The sequence below is a fragment of the Pinus tabuliformis genome, chromosome 6 (assembly GCF_031772625.1).
Source record: "Pinus tabuliformis cultivar Carrire ecotype Pingquan chromosome 6, CPIR1, whole genome shotgun sequence".
In the NCBI taxonomy this organism is placed as follows: domain Eukaryota; kingdom Viridiplantae; phylum Streptophyta; class Pinopsida; order Pinales; family Pinaceae; genus Pinus; species Pinus tabuliformis.
The window spans coordinates 993,043,066-993,059,149 of NC_142292.1; the positions used below are offsets into that span (position 1 = coordinate 993,043,066).

Sequence of the window (16,084 nt, forward strand, 5' to 3'; positions counted from 1 at the left end):
GGTACATGGAGCAGTTGATGCGCAAGGCCACTAGTGATGACTTGCAGTTGAGCACAGACAACATGCAGAAGTACATTGGTGGTCCAGCCACACTCAGGACAATGTTGCACATGCTTTGGGACGAGACGGACACAGGTTCCAATACCACATGTCCAGATGCCATGGAAGCAAGAGTCTTCTTTCAGCAAGACAACATCAAGCAGTTTGGGGACATCACAACACAATACCAAGCTTGGCATCAATACATGACCGAGAAGCATCAAGTGGATGTTTTCGAGTTGGTCTTTCCCCAAACCTTGGAGTCATAGTGTTTTGTCTTGTTAGGTTGTCTCTAGCCTATTACATGTGGAAAATTGTATTATTGTAAATATCTTGTAATGTGAAGAGTCATGAGGGTATTCCAAGAGTCAAAGGGGAATGTCAAGGGTCACCACACCCTTTGCGATTTATAGAACCTCATAACTCATAGTATAAGGCTTTTGGGAGCCAAGCTTTTGGCTCGACATTTCTTAGAGAAGGCTTGGAGAGTATTGTGATGAGCCTTGGCTTCTCTACAACATAGAGCGAGTACATCCCTTTGGAGGAGCAGGCAGTGTTGACCGTAATGTTCCACTATTAGGGAAAGTGGTTGCCAATGGTGTATATATGGATGGAACTTTCACTTAATAATATATAACAAAGCCAACACGTTTTCATGCACATGTTGTTATTGTAGTTGGACTATTCTAGTTTCTTTAGAAATGTATGTTATTTAACTTACACATTTTTGTATGAACTATTTTTTATGCAATTATATGAATCTTGTTGTGGATGTGTTTTTGGTTTAACCCGTCACTTGGGTTTGTGGAATATTCCGCTTTCCAACTTGTGATTCCATTCTGCTCATGTGTTCCTTTCTGGTTGTGTACTATTACAGGCTTCTAAGATGTTAGGGTCCTATAATAATAGGATTCATAATTTTGAATTTACTATGATTAGTCTTGTAATATTGTACATACTTTTTCTTTTTGCAAAATGTTTTCCCATATTAAAAATAAAAAATGTAAAGAGGGTGAAGTCCTAAAAGAAAAATCATAGGACTAAGAGCAAAGGATTAAAAAAGAAAATAAAATACGAACCCCACCAAAAAGAGATAAAAAATAGATTCTGAAAGTGATGAAAATTCAAATGCCACTACTTTTTACTTTGCTTTGCAAAATAATATTGTGTGAAAATTTTCAAAAATGCCACAATCCATGATGGTCAAAAAGTTTAATCTTGATTCATTTATGCTTTAAATTTCATGCTGATAGATAAAGAATAAAGATCTATCCAAACTGTTTAATCTTGGCATATTAGTAGTTAGGTAGAGAATAATAATGAGCTCAATAGTTTCATCTAAGCCATTGGAAAGTCATAAGGTGATAATTAGATAGTTTTCTTACAAAAGAAAAGAAATAAAGGGTTAGCAAGCTCAAATGTACCCAGCAAATAAAGAAAAAATGTTAGGGTAAATGATGGGTAGGCAGAAGCAATTTTCACAAGGCATGGGGATCATCAATTGACTCATTTTATATTACTAACTTCCTTCCAAACTCATTTTTCCTTGTAAGAAAACCCCTTCCCTATTCATTTTCCCTTCTTCTAACACATTCCACTTCCTGATTTTCCCCTTATTCTAAGCCTTTCCCTAGCTTAAAAAACCCATTCCCATCATTAAAAACCCTTCCCTTAAGGTAATTAGGCCCCATGCGAAATTCCCCCCCAACATTATTTAACTCATCCTTAATGCGTTTCTAACACTCACTCTCATATTTCCCCACGACCCCTTTATATTATTTTAATCTATAGTTTTGATATATTTATTCCCCACCATATAATCCTAAGCCCCACCATATTAAACCTTCGCAATATGTATTATACCCCTCCGCATAAACTCCCACTATCATTTAAACCTTTGCCTATCTATAATCCAAACCCACACCCCGACTCATCCCTCACAACTCTACCACGCGATAACCCTCTGATTACCCACCTCCAAATTCAATGGCCCGCATCCCATATCGCACACTCTGACGTCTGACCTTTAACATCCCAAAAGCATGTGAGATTAACGGTTTTTCCGGCTCACCTTTTTACTACGTGGCAGCCCCACGTTATATTGTGTCCTTCAAAATAATAACACTCTACCACTCAAAAGCAGTGTGATAAACCACCTTACCGCCTCCTCATGTTATATGAAATCGCCCTACTATTTAAACTTAACCCTGCACCCAAAGATTGGCCACTGATTGGTTAAAAACAAAATAAGTCACCCTTTCCAACCTTTTCACTATTATTATGTTACTGGTTGCGGAAAGAACCTTTGCTAACCTATTCCAAAGCCCAGAATACCTATTGAAACTATTTTGAGCCATTTGTGACCAGAAGACGTGGCATACTTCGATTTGAAGTAGTATAAAGACCATTGGTGCCTCAGAAAACCTCTGTTGCCCCCACAGAACCCTCTACATACGAAAGCTTCATTTTCCAGGTATTCCTGAAGTGTTGAAGGCCTGTACTTAAGCTTTTTACAACATTTATAATATGTTAATCAATTGAACCAAATTAAAAACCTTGCTATCATAAAGAAAGCCACTGTTGCATCCAAAACCCTTTTGCAGACTGTATTCACCTTTTCATACTATTCCAGAGGTCCTAAGCATACTTTTGAGCCAAATAGTGATTAATTGAATGAAATAAAAGAATCTATGGCTTCCCAAAGCATTCTAGATGCAAAACCCCTGCAAACTCTGCACCTAGATGTTGGCCACCTCCCATTGGCCAATAGGGATTTCCAGATCAAAGATACAGCCTCCCCTAGCAATCTGTTAAAACTCCACTGCTAGAGCAAAGATAAATTCCTCAACTAGAATGATGATATTCAGCTATGGGAGTCAAATTTACCCAAATACTTGTTCCCACAGGTATACTGGTTCCCTGAAATCATCCACCTATGCCAACTCTACTATATCCCAACTCAAAGAGCCATAGTCTCTCCTAACCATCAAATTTTGTTCACAATCACTGCAGGATCAATAAATCAAATGTTGCAGATCCATCCAACACCTAATAAAACCCCATTTTATATTGAAAACCTAATTTATCTGTACCTAAAGCTGGACCTTCCCAAGAGATCCCAAATTTTTCAGACTTTCCTCCTAGAAAAGGTCCAAGTTCCTACAAACAACCCTCCATATTCTACCACCATTTTCTCTGAGAAAGTTAGATAGATTGTAACCATGATGTCTTGTATTCTAGTATATACCACTGATGAACATGTAGATGAGCCTATACTTGGTTTCCTTTCGATTTTTTTCCTAGGCAACCCTCCAGCTGCAGTTTTCAATTTTTCCCCAATTCTTAGCAGACGTAATCCATGATCAACTAATCAGATTGCCAAATGAAAGAGTATTCAAATACTCTTCAGTATTTTTCGATATGTTTCTATACTTCCATCCAGAAAGGTTTACAGTTAACATCCAAAAACTGGACCCTAAGGGAAATCCTAGATCTGTTATCTTTTGGACAACCTTAATCCAAAAATATTCCATTGTTTTCAGCTACAAGGATTTCATTGATTCATTTGTTCACCTAGTGGTTAACATGCTAAATAGTAGCAATCAACCCAAGGTTAGTGATAAAATAAAGAAATTTTTACAGTTGTCAAAACACATCAAAACAGGAGACTGGTATTTATAGCAGAACCACACTGAAATTATGGTATATGGATGTCAACTAAATCCATATAAGATGCCCAAGTATCTCCCCATGAGGATATTTGCACTAGAATATATCATGTAGATCATAAATTCAGATGATGTGAATTTTCTATTAGCCAGGAAGAAAACACAGTTTAAAATAAAAAACCAGCTTGGTCCTTTTATCTGCAATAATAGGGAGGTTGGAGAGGAAGCAGAAAGATGTTTACAAGAAATGAAATTCAATGATAGTTCAAATGGCAATATGATCCTTGGGTGTCATAAACAAACTGAGACTCAAGATTAAATTGAGCCCATTTATGCATGAGTCCAAGGCAGAGATTGAAAGATATGCCAACCAGTCAGAGTGGTTGGAAAACACCTTACTAGATATGGAGGAGTAGGTGGATACTAGTTCAATTCTACATACTCCAGCCCTACAAGACAGAAATGAAAAAAGGACTAGAGAAGAAGGTTCTTGCTCAAACAAAGATACAACAGATAACAAATTTGAAATAATGTATAGTAAAAGAACAAAGCTAAATCCAATAAATCATTGAGCAAGAAGAAGAAATTGGTACAATTGAGATCATTGATACAGACACTGTCATTATAAAAATGCACCCCCTTTAGTTTCAAAGGAAACTCATCAGCCTTCAACTTCTAGTGCTTAGATCATCCAGAAGCAGCATAGTGTTGAAGTCTCTCATTAAGTGAACCAATAGACAGAGAAATGGACATCAAATAAAGATACAAAGATATTAAGGCCAAAAATGAAGAAATAAAAGCTGAAATATATTCGCAGTATTTGAAGCAGACTCCTGGAGGCCATAACAGATTACTTTCTGCATTTGATTATAAGATAGGAAAAATGCAAATGACCTTTTTGCAGTGCACAGTACAACATCCTAAGTCAATAGCAGATTAAAAAAAGACAGATTATGATATTTCTGCCAAAGATTTTCATCCTATAGACCAAATAGAATTTCGTAAGCAAGCACGAGAAATGCTATACTCAACTATGACCGACAAAGCTGTGAGTGCCCAAAAGCTTCACAATCCTTTGGAAAATGTAAAAGTACAGTTGAAACTAGAAAAAGCATCCTCCCAGGCTAAAGCTAACATAATTAAATACCTTGAAGATTTGGTTATTCAAATGGGATATGATCCAAAGAATGTCAAAGGTGCAGAAGAACTCATTAAGAAAAATAATTCAGACATTGATGCATTGAAGAAGCAGCTAAAATTGCCTCCTACTGAACATCCACAAACCAAGGAAGTTTTAGATAATAAAAAGCAAATGGATGAGATGATGAACCTCATTCTTCAATTAACTTCTCAATTAACAGAAATGGAAAAAGGAGATGGATAAGTTAGTGCAGGAGAAAAAGGCCAGCATGGAAGCAGTGACTGTCACTACTATTCCTACAGAACTATAGCAATTCCTTCTACTCTAGTAGCTTCAGTAGCCACAACAGTTCCATTAGCTACAACACTTCCATCTACATCAGCCACCACATCAGAAACAGATTCAACAACAATAGAAGCTCATCCCAATGATGAAGCAGGTAAATTAATCAAAGCTATGCAGGATATGTCCATCCAAACAAATGAAATAAATAGACTTAAAGATCAAATAAAAAGTCTAGAAGATGAAAAGAAGTTGGCACAAATCATGCATAAAAATTAAACACAGAAGTCAAACAGATTGACTAAGAGAATACAGAAGTTAGAGAAATAAATGACATTAAAAGAACCACTTGCCCAAGAAAAGCAGTAGTTGTGGGACAATATCATTAACTATGTTAATGACATTTGGCCATCCATCCAAGCCATCTTTGAGTAGAAGGATTTAATCAAGGAAGCAACTAAAGATATTCAAAAAGCTAAGGAAGAACTTGGTAGCAAACAAGAGGAGGCCAATGAAATCATTAAGTTTCTTAATTCCAAGAACAAATAGGAATTCGAATAAATTGGCATAAGTGATAGGATTGAAACAATTCTAGAAGTTAAAAAGGTGATTTCTAAGAGGAACTTGATGGTACAACTTGAGGAAAAATGCCAAACAATGGAGCTAGAAATAGCCAAGTTCATGGTCAAATTTGATGTTTTGAGGAAAAAAGGTTTGCCTAATCCATTGGTCATTAATGATAGGCTGATAAGGCATAAAGATTATGATAAGAAAATCATAGAAGTGGAAAAGGAGCAAGCAAACAATTCAGCCATGAAAGGAATTCCAACAAGAAAAGTTTTATATCATAATTTTGAGAATCTCTTTTACCTCCAGCATGAGGTAAAATATCTCTTTATCAACAAACCTACATTTGCTAAATACACAAATGCTGATGAAATCTTCAGAAGAATGGTAAAGATCAAATTACCAGATGCAGAGACTTGGGAAAAGTTGAATGATTTATTGTGAAAATGAAAGGTAAAATAGTGAAAACAAAACAATCAAGAGCAGTCAAGGTAAAACAAAAAAGAGTAACAAATCAGCTAAGTCAAAGAGTATCATATGAGAGACAGAGTTTAAAAGTCAAAGGCAGAGTAAAGGGGAAACTAGCGTAGAGCAACAAAAAAAGAGAGAAAGAAGCAAAAGATCAAAATAGTAAACATCAAAAATTAGTAAAAGCAGGGACAACTAGCCTTTTAGTCTCCTAGGTGTCTCTATCTTCTTGCATAAAGATATTTCTTTTTCCTTGAATAATTCCTAAATCAATTTTAGGATATTTTGTAATAGTTTTGTATAAATACTTCATAGTTCGAAGTATTAGGTGTGGATTGTTGAACATTTTTATAATTGTATTGATCTGAAACCTAAGGGTTTATTTTAACATTTTTAGGTCAGCAGACTAGACTGAGTAATAAAGGCATTACATTACAAGATTCATGTGTTGGGCCACTTCAGTGAAGTATCTTTTAGCTGTTAAATTGTTATTTTCTTAAGTATTTCACATACTTGCATGTTTTCTAAATTTGGATGTAATGATTGGAATATTATTACGGAATTTGTTTAAGTACGCTTTGTCTTGAACAGTTATTCATTTTGATGTTTTCTTTTGATATCCAAAGTAGGGAATTCTTCTTTGCTCCCTAGTTTTGATTGACCTTTTTCATTTCCCTCATTATCCGGTTTGATGAATCCTTAACTGCACTTTGATCCTGATTAAAAACCACTTCACCATCCAGCTTAAAAGATCTGAATTTACGCAGCTACCTTTCCCTGTGGACATTATCTTTAGAACCTGATTCAGTCCTGCTTTCTTGACATTTTGACTCCATAGCCCAAAGGTAAAAGACATTCATATATCCATCTAAATCAGTGATTCCACCACCAAATCAAATCAAAACCCAATCAAGCTTAAATAACTAGCCTAATTTCAATTAATTCAACAAAGTTAAATTATTAAGAGAGAGCCCTATCTGAGCATTAGGAAGGCTAGATCCTGATCTCAAAAGTAGGTTTGTGGTTACCTCTATTATTTCTTTAAACACAACATGAAAACCCTAGGGAAATTTTAGAGTGCTAACATAATGCCGACCATATTGGGGAAATCAATCCTTAGTTTAATAAACCTTAAAGGAAATCTTAAATCTCATATTTTCACCTTAAGGCCATTTTAGAGTTGTCAAAAGGTTTCATTAAAAAATTAAAATTTTGACTTCCAAAAGAACATACTATACCTAGGGCACATCTAGATCCAAACCCTGATATAATTGTTGATAATCCAGACAAAATCTTAAGAAAAAACAATAAAGCAGAAAGTCAAGAAAGCACTAGTTAGCTAATCAAAGCAAATTACTTCCTAAAAAGTTATCAAACTTAGAGGATTTACAATTTGATTTATCATTTGAGAATTCTTTGTTTCATACCAAATCTGAAAATTCAATCCATGATACTGTAATAGACCCTACTTTTATTCAATTTATTGAATCAAAGAAGAATACTATACATCCTGATTTAGATATTGAATGATTACAACATAATAAATTCTTGATCTCTACTTTGAGTTTAATTAGATGAATACTCTAGTTTGATAGCCTTCGGTTTTCCCTTCACTATTGTATGCCATGATAGTGTAATGATCACAAAATTATCTCTTTCAGAGGAACCTAACTAAAGCTCATTTGTTTATTATGATACTTGGGTTGTGGCATTTTCTTGTGATTTTTAGGGATTGTACATGAATGGTGTTTTTTAGTGGCATGTTAATTTTATGCACGAGGCAACAAAATTATCCAATTTTGCAGAGTCAAATTCATAGTAACTCTTGCATTTCTTTGATTGGTTACCTTTACTAATAGAATTACCTGAAATGCATTTAAATTCCAATGACTTGATGGCTTGGATCCTTTCTTTTAATTTAGATTTGGATTGATAATAATCAAGAATTCATTTGCTTTCCTTGTGATGTGATGATGTCAACCCTTTTTCTCAACAAAGCCTTGTTGAAGTGCCCATGTTTAAATAATCATAGATTTGTTGTGACGTTTTATTTTCTTGACTTTGAAAAACATTTGAATTGTTCATATTGGAAACATAATGTGTGTGTGCATGAAATACTAATTATTTGATCACCACAAATCTAGTGCATAATAATAAATGCATACTAGGTATTTATAACAATCTAAGCATACATAGTGTTGCAATCATGAACTCTGCCTTGGCTATGTTTTTTCCGAGGAAAAAACCGAGCTTTTCTATTAATATGAAAATAAAAAAGCTACAAGCATATGATTTAACATTCAGCAGAGTAAAACTGCCAGATACGGAGAGGTGTGAACCATCCTTCTGCGCGAAGTCATCGATCAAGTCTATAGATATAGACATATACACCAAGTTCTTCTGAACTCGGCCCACCACAGCCAGAACAAACCGACTGTAAACATAAGGACCCGGGTCTCCATTTTCAGGAAAACAACCCGTTAAAAATTCCAAAAATTATATAGCAGAGTTTTTTGAGTCTTTTCTAAGTCATTGAGAATGGAAATAAAACAGTGTGATAATCAGAACACAGGAACAATATGCCTCCAGAAACAACAAATAAATCCGTTACTCCTGGAGCATATTCAGCAAGTAAAAACAGCAGAAAATACTATGTGTAGGGGGCCAAATCCGTCTCGCGGATCTGGTCCTGCAGCTGCTCTTTTATCCTCCACGAACCCATAGGCTGTTGTAGACCTTCTTTAGAATACCGGTCTGCCTCATCATTTTTGTCCCTGTAAATGTGTTCAAGAGAGAAAACAGAGAAAGAAGCTTTTAGATTTTGAATTTCATCTAGCAGAGGCATCAACATATAATTCCGACATCTAAATTTGCCATTGACCCAGTTGACAACATTTGAGGAATCACCAAAAATCTGTACTGTGAGGACCTGTCTATGAATGAGCCAACATAGGAGGAGTTTTAGGGCTGAAAGTTCGGCAAAATTGTTTGTTCCCATCCCCAGACCCACCGACGCTTTTAACGAATGAGAGGGACTGATATGGATAATGATTCCGGATCCAGCAGAATCGTTTTGTGCAGCCCCGTCAAAAAATGCCCAGGGTATACCTTCCCTAATCAGGATTTCTTTCTGCTGATTTTTGAATGACGGGCCTGCCGGTTCAGGTATGCTAGTAAGGATAGCAGAGCTCTGTATTGCAATTACATGTGCCGGAGTAACCTTTTCCATGAAAATGTTTCTATTTCGAGCTATCCAAATGGCCCAACAAATAATGGGTGGAAGGTTCCTCAAATTCTTCTCCGGATAGTTTTTCCACCACAAATCCCAAGCTGAAGATAGATCACCCCCCTCCCATTTGGAGGTTATGTTCAAAAGCTTTTTTGATTCTTCCCAGACCAGTCTTGTAAAAGAGCATTCCACAAATAAATGAGAGATGGATTCCCAGGCTATTTGACAAAGGGGGCATCTGCTCGGCCCCTGCTTGAAACGAGCTTGAAGAATTTCCCAAGTAGGGATCTTTCGTTTAAGTGCACACCAGAAGAAAATTCTTGCTTTCTTGGGACATTTCAGCTTGAATAGTGGCTTTGCCCACCAAACAGGTGGCTCCCATCCCTTCTTCTCCATCAGGTAATTGTATCCAGCCTTTGGTGAGTATAGGCCAGTCTCCGAATGGGCCCACACTAGGGAATCTGGGAGGTCCTTTATTCTCACATTTGTCCGCTTTAGTTCTTGTGTAAAAACCTGCCATTCATTTCTCCAGATTGGATCGATCCCCAGCTCCTCTACAGATTTCCATTCCTGCCCCCAAATAGAAAAAGCAACTAAATTTGCAATCTGATATAAACTATAGATTCCCAAAGAATCAATATGAGCAAGTAGACCCGGGGACATTACATAAAGATTGTTACAGCCAATCCACGGGTCCCTACCAATCCTAAGGCTTTCTCCGTTCCCCACCTGCCAAGCGAGTCCTTGTTCAATGACCTTGAAAGCCTCTGAGGTAGCCTTCCATATTACCGAACAATTTCTACCTTTTTTGTTTGGACTTCGTATCCAATCCTCCAGAGGAACTGGGTCAATGTATTTCCTTTTGACTACTCTGGTCCAAAGGTTCTCTGCAGTGATAATACGCCATCCTGATTTTGCGGCCAAGGATTGACTAAAGTCCACAAGCTGCCTTATACCCCAACCACCCCATTCCTTTGGTCGAGCAATCTTATCCCAGGCAACCCAGGGAAGGACTGACTCTTCCTTGGCTCCCGACCACAAAAATCTGCTGCATATTTGTTTTATTTTGTGAAGGACACCTCTTGGGATCCAGGTCAGCGCAGCCCAAAATACCAGAATGGCATGAAGAACAGAATTTAAGAGAGTGAGTCTGCCCGCCCTTGAGAGCCACTTGAAGCTCCAGTGGGTGATTCTTTGTTCAATTTTAGCCACTAACCAATTCCAGTCCTGCTTCCTGTAAGCATGTGGTTTTAGCCAAAAACCCAAGTACTTGAAAGGCTGATCCATGCTGCGAATTTCAAAAGGCAGGTAGGAAACGATCAATATCTCCTCCTGCCTAGAAAAAGCTTCCATTATAAGATGAGACTTTCTGGGGTTTATTTGAAGCCCTGTAGCTTTCAGAAAAATATCAAGGATATTTTTGATCGCTTTTAATTCATTTATATTTCCATTTGTAAATAATAGAATATCATCAACAAATAGGAGGTGAGTTATAAAAAGATTTACAGCAACTTCCAAACCTGTAATCAAACCTGCGCTTTTGGCTTTTTGGATCAGTCTGCTGAGCCCTTCAGCTGCCAGAAGAAAAAGGAGGGGAGATAGAGGGCATCCTTGTCTCAGACCACGCTGACTCTTGAAGAAATGAGATGCTGCCCCATTGATCAATACAACAAAACTTACATTTGAGATACACCCCATGATCCAATTTATGAATTCCACCTTGAAGTCGAGATGGGTTAATAACAGTCTGAGGTATGTCCAACTGATCCTGTCATAGGCTTTGGACAGATCCAATTTTAGCACTGCTCCTTTTTTCTTTGCAAGTCTGATGCTATGGATGGTTTCCTGAGCCACCCCAATGGCTTCGTGAATTTGACGACCGTCCAGAAACCCAAACTGCTCACTGGATATGCACGCTGAAAGAATGGGCTTCAGTCGGACTGCAATGATCTTCGCTATAATCTTGTAAATAGTATTACAGAGAGAAATGGGTCTGAAGTCTTCAAAAGATTCCGGATCCTCTTTCTTTGGAATGAGGGCTATGAATGTCGCGTTTAAAGGGCCATAAATTTCTCCTTTCTTCCTTGACTCCTCTACGACTTCTGTTAACTCATCCCCAATCTGCTCAAAGAAATGGATAAACAGTTCAATAGTCCAACCGTCCGGTCCAGGGCTTTTGTCCTTAGGCATGGATTTTATAACATTTTCTACCTCCTCCCTTGTTACTTCCCTGCAGAGATTTTCTGCTTCTTCCTCCTCCACAAAACGTGGGAAAGCCTGAGCAGTTTGTATGACTTCGGCAATAGTGATTTCCCCTTGGTCAGCAAAAAGTGATTGGAAATGATTCTTCCCCAGGTTTGAGATCGCCTCAAAGGATGAGTGCTCTCTCCCCTCATCATCCTTTAATTTCTAGATAGTATTTGCATTTTTCCGCCCTTTTGCATAATTGTGGAAAAATTTTGTATTTTCATCCCCTGCTTTTAGCCAAATAGCCCTACTTTTCAGCCTCCATTCCTCTTCTTTGTCCAGAAGGAGCTTTGCCCTGCTCTTTTCTAATCCCAGTATTCTATCCTTCGCTTCTTGTGTTATGTAAGCATCTGAAACAGGGTCTTATAACTTACCAAGCTCCTCCTCAATTTTTATCAGCTCTTCAATTGATTTCCTCTTTCTATCTGCAGCCCATTCAATGGTAGTCCTTTTTAATCTTTTTAGGTTCTCCAAAAAATGAGCTCCTTTATTTTCCAAAGAGGCAGGGTTTGGGTGCCTCCATGTCTTCCTAAACATCTGGATAAAGGACTCCTCCTGGAGCCAAGAAGCATTGAACTTAAAAGGGGAGGCCGGCTTGGGTGGAGTCTTAGAAAATTCTAGGTAGATCGGAAAATGATCCGAATTTCCCCCATCACCAACCCATTGCCTGAAGAGAGGAATGTAAGAAGCCAGAGACTCATTTATGAGAAATCGATCCAATCTTTTTTCTATTCTCTCCTCTCTCGTTCTTCTGTTTCTCCAGGTCGGCTTTGCCTTGATTATGTTAACATCAATCAGGTTATGAGTCTGTAGCATTTTTTGGAAGAAGTCGGCCAGAGGATCTTCCCTTGCATTTGGCCCCCAGGCTTTTGCCAACCCTAAAGTAAAATTTAGGTCTCCCCCAATCAGCAGTCTTTTGTCTTTTAACATCTCTTTCGAGAGGAGGGCCTCCCAGAAGGGTGCCCTGCCCTGGCATGGACCATAAACATTGATGGCCATAAAAGGCAGATCAAAATCAGGCGATTGAAACTCCAAGCCCATGGCATGGGGCACTCCCCAGGTATTTAAAACCTTAAGTCTTCCCTTTTTGAAACCAATAGCAAGACCTCCAGAGTGTCCTGCAGCATCTAGAGCAATGAAACCCCAGCCCGGGAACAGAGAGCATAACGCAGACTCAACATCAACACTATTGCCCAACGTTTCCTGAAGAAAGATCAAATCTGGGTTGTGGCGGGAGATCAAGTCTTTTAATGCTAGTTTTTTGGGTTTACTAGCCAACCCTCTGCAATTCCAAGAGAAACAAATCATTTAATAACAGACTCATGGAGTTTCGCTGCTCTAAGCGCCCCAGGGATCGACATTTGTTTGCCATCCGCCACATCAAATTTGGCCTTTACTTGGGCTTTTGAAAGTAAAGATTTCCTCCCCCTCCCTTTTTTTTGATGGTTCTTCGAGGACTCAGAACAAAGACCACCAACCGCTTCCGGGACAAACAAATGGTTTGCAGGTCTTTTACTGTGGGATCTGAGGTTGTAATGTCTGACAGGAGAAGGAAACCCCGATGACTGGCTCATTTTAGAACGGTCCTCACATTTTAGGGTTAATGAGGGAAGGGCTTCTGAAATAGACTCAATGCTTTGGAGAGGATCTTCTAAATTTGTAGCCATAGTGAAAACCGAAGACAATATACCAATATCTGATTTAGAATTTGAATGAAGATTTAGAGAAGAGTGCTTCATACCAGGTTGAACTTCCGCAGGTGGGTCGCCTGGAGCGTCCACTGATTTTTCATTGATTTGCTGGTCTTCATCTTTGTGGGTCGGCAGCACTTCCTCCCGCTTCATGTCCGCCTCCTTCTGAATGTCAATATCTGTGCTGGGATGTTCTGCCTCTGTGAGGTTTTCCTCCATCAAAATCTCGTTTTCCTTCAAGATATCCTCCAGGTCCCCTTCTTTACTCTTCATCTTCCTTCATCTTTTCCCCAGAGGACAGTCCCTAGCCAGGTGGCCATACTCATGGCAGCGGTGACATCTGAAAGGGAAAAGTTCATAATCCAGGATCTGCTCATACTCGAATTCCCTATATTGCAGAGTGACCGTTTTTGCCAATCCTTCCGACGGGTCTAGCTTAACAAGAATTCTTGCTACGGCTCGTTCAAAAGTGTGGAGATAGGATCTATTAGCGTCCAAAAACGTACCCAGGTGATTCCCAATGGACTTAAAAACTGAGTCGACCCAGAGGAAAGGAGGTAGGTTTGGGGCTCTGACCCATACAGGAAGTTCTTTAACCTTCTCCTTTGATGCATCAAACAACGGCGTCCAGCGTTTAAAGAAGACCGGGCGATCCCCCACAGCCCATATTCATTCCTCGACCCACTCCATTGCCTCTCTGCAATCAAATTCTATCATAAACCATCCTTTGACCAGTGTAGCTGTCGTGAAGGAGCTAGCCGGTGTCTTCGACCACTGACTGTGTACCCACTGTTTGAGGAATTTTCCTGAGACATATCTTCCTCTCACTCTGCCCACCAGAGTGCTCTCCGCCACCTCCAGAGAATCCTCGACCTGAACGTCCATACCTAAAACCAAGTTTGTAACCTTCTTTGTTTTCCACGATTTGACTTTCTTTCTCTTGGCCCCTACCTTATCAGCATTTTGATCTGGGATTCTTTCTCCTGTACTAGTGTTTGGGGTACCAGCACCCCTGCTCTGGCCGCAAACCTTCTGTCCATTTCTCAAATCCTCTGGCCCATGAGGGGTTTCAACCAGCCCATCCACCGGGCTCCCAGCCTCATCAGATGCCGAAAAGCCACCCACATTGGTCTTGCCTAGATCAGTAGGGAGGACGGAATCCTCCTTGTTTTTTAAACCAACTACATCCTCTGACGCCTCCTTCTCCCTAGGGGGATTCTGCGTCGAAAGTCTTTGGAATAGGGTTTTGTATACATTTGAAGGCTTATTTCCAACCCCTAGCTCCTTATCGGAACTCTGAACCCCTCCCACAGACCTCCAAACCCCTTTAGACTGCGGGAAATTTATAATATCCTCTAGACCTCCCGAAGATACGAAAATTTTTGACGGGGAGAGGGACTTACTGGTAATCGAGTCGGGATTTTTGCATGGAGATAAAGCCGACCATCCCTGAGGGTTTGTCGCGTCGAAATCCCTATCTCCCGTACTGTAAACTTCTCCAGAAACCCTACCTCCAACTGCAAGACTGCTTGTGAGATCCAGCTTCTCGTCCAACCACCCTTTTACCGCATTGGAACGCCATATGCCTCCGCCCGAGAGCAATGAGGTTGCATGACTGACAGACTGCCCAAAAAACGCATCGATGTTTTCCGCCGAAGTCTCCTTACCCCGGACAGAAAGAATGTCTTCAGGGGAAGGTTCTAAGTCCACGGTTTCGCGAGGATTAACCATGGTAAAAACAGGACCGGTAAACCCTTATACCTTCCTTCCACCGCTTTACCGTTGTGAGCTGCAGCAACGCCAGGTTTTCGCTATCTCCGGAGGCCTCAGATAATAGTGAAAACAAAACCCCGGGATCCACCATAACGGACATGCTTAAGCTGGAAACGGGAAAGTTTCGAAACGCCGTTCCGCGCAGCTCCTAACACCGTTGCACCATCCAGCTGTCGATCCCTGCTACAGTCCACCACAGCTTCCTTGTTGACCCGGCCCTCAGCACACCTAACCCTGTACTGCATGGCCCGTGACTGCGACACCTGCATCACCTAGACCTAGGGCCTAGGGTTTCAGGATCGAAACCAGAGCTCTCCATCCGTCTCTACTACCCTTTGTTTCAGGTCTTGAATTTCTTTTTCAATATTTTCTTATTGCCTTGGCTATGTTACATAAGCTATTATTTCAATTCTTCAACATTAATAGTTGGTACACATAAATATAATCCAATATTTCTATTTCTTATATGGAGATAGCATTAATTCATTTATTCCAAAACTACATCTATCATCATATTCATGGATTGCTACTCATCATAGTGTCCAAGATAATACTTAAAAGTTACAAAATCATTAACATTTTTGTTACTATGAAGCTTTTGCATCTTCAAAAATGAATAATGTAGGATAAATTTCATGGGAAAGGTTAGAGATAAATAAATTCGCATGGTGAATATGAATGGAAATACATTTGTTTCAAGTATCGATACTTCATGACTGTAATATTTTTTCAAGAAATGGAGCTCTCAAATTTGTTATATAGAAAGGGGATCCTTGTAGACTTCATGGAATAATAGAGTAAAGAGAAACTATGGAGCAACTAAGAAGTAATGAGTTCCAAATGGTGAAGAATGATGGTGTCATATTTATTTAGGCTACTGACTATCCATCTCACTATGTGAGGTGTCTTTGCTTAGATTTAAGCATTTGTCTACTCTAAAAATATAGAGAGGGAGATGCTTTGGGAAGGGAAAGATACT

The 16,084-nt window shown here is 39.2% G+C and overlaps 1 protein-coding gene across 1 annotated transcript; it reads right to left on the reverse strand.

Moving 5' to 3' along the window:
* Positions 1–8,815: 8,815 nt before the first annotated feature.
* LOC149262332 (uncharacterized) lies at positions 8,816–13,605 on the reverse strand. Its single transcript, XM_089377467.1, has 4 exons — positions 13,199–13,605; positions 12,016–12,923; positions 10,901–11,709; positions 8,816–10,726 (listed from the first exon to the last, which is right to left on the reverse strand). The coding sequence occupies exons 1-4, from the start codon at positions 13,603–13,605 to the stop codon at positions 8,816–8,818; spliced, it is 4,035 nt and encodes a 1,344-aa protein (XP_089233593.1).
* Positions 13,606–16,084: the final 2,479 nt, after the last annotated feature.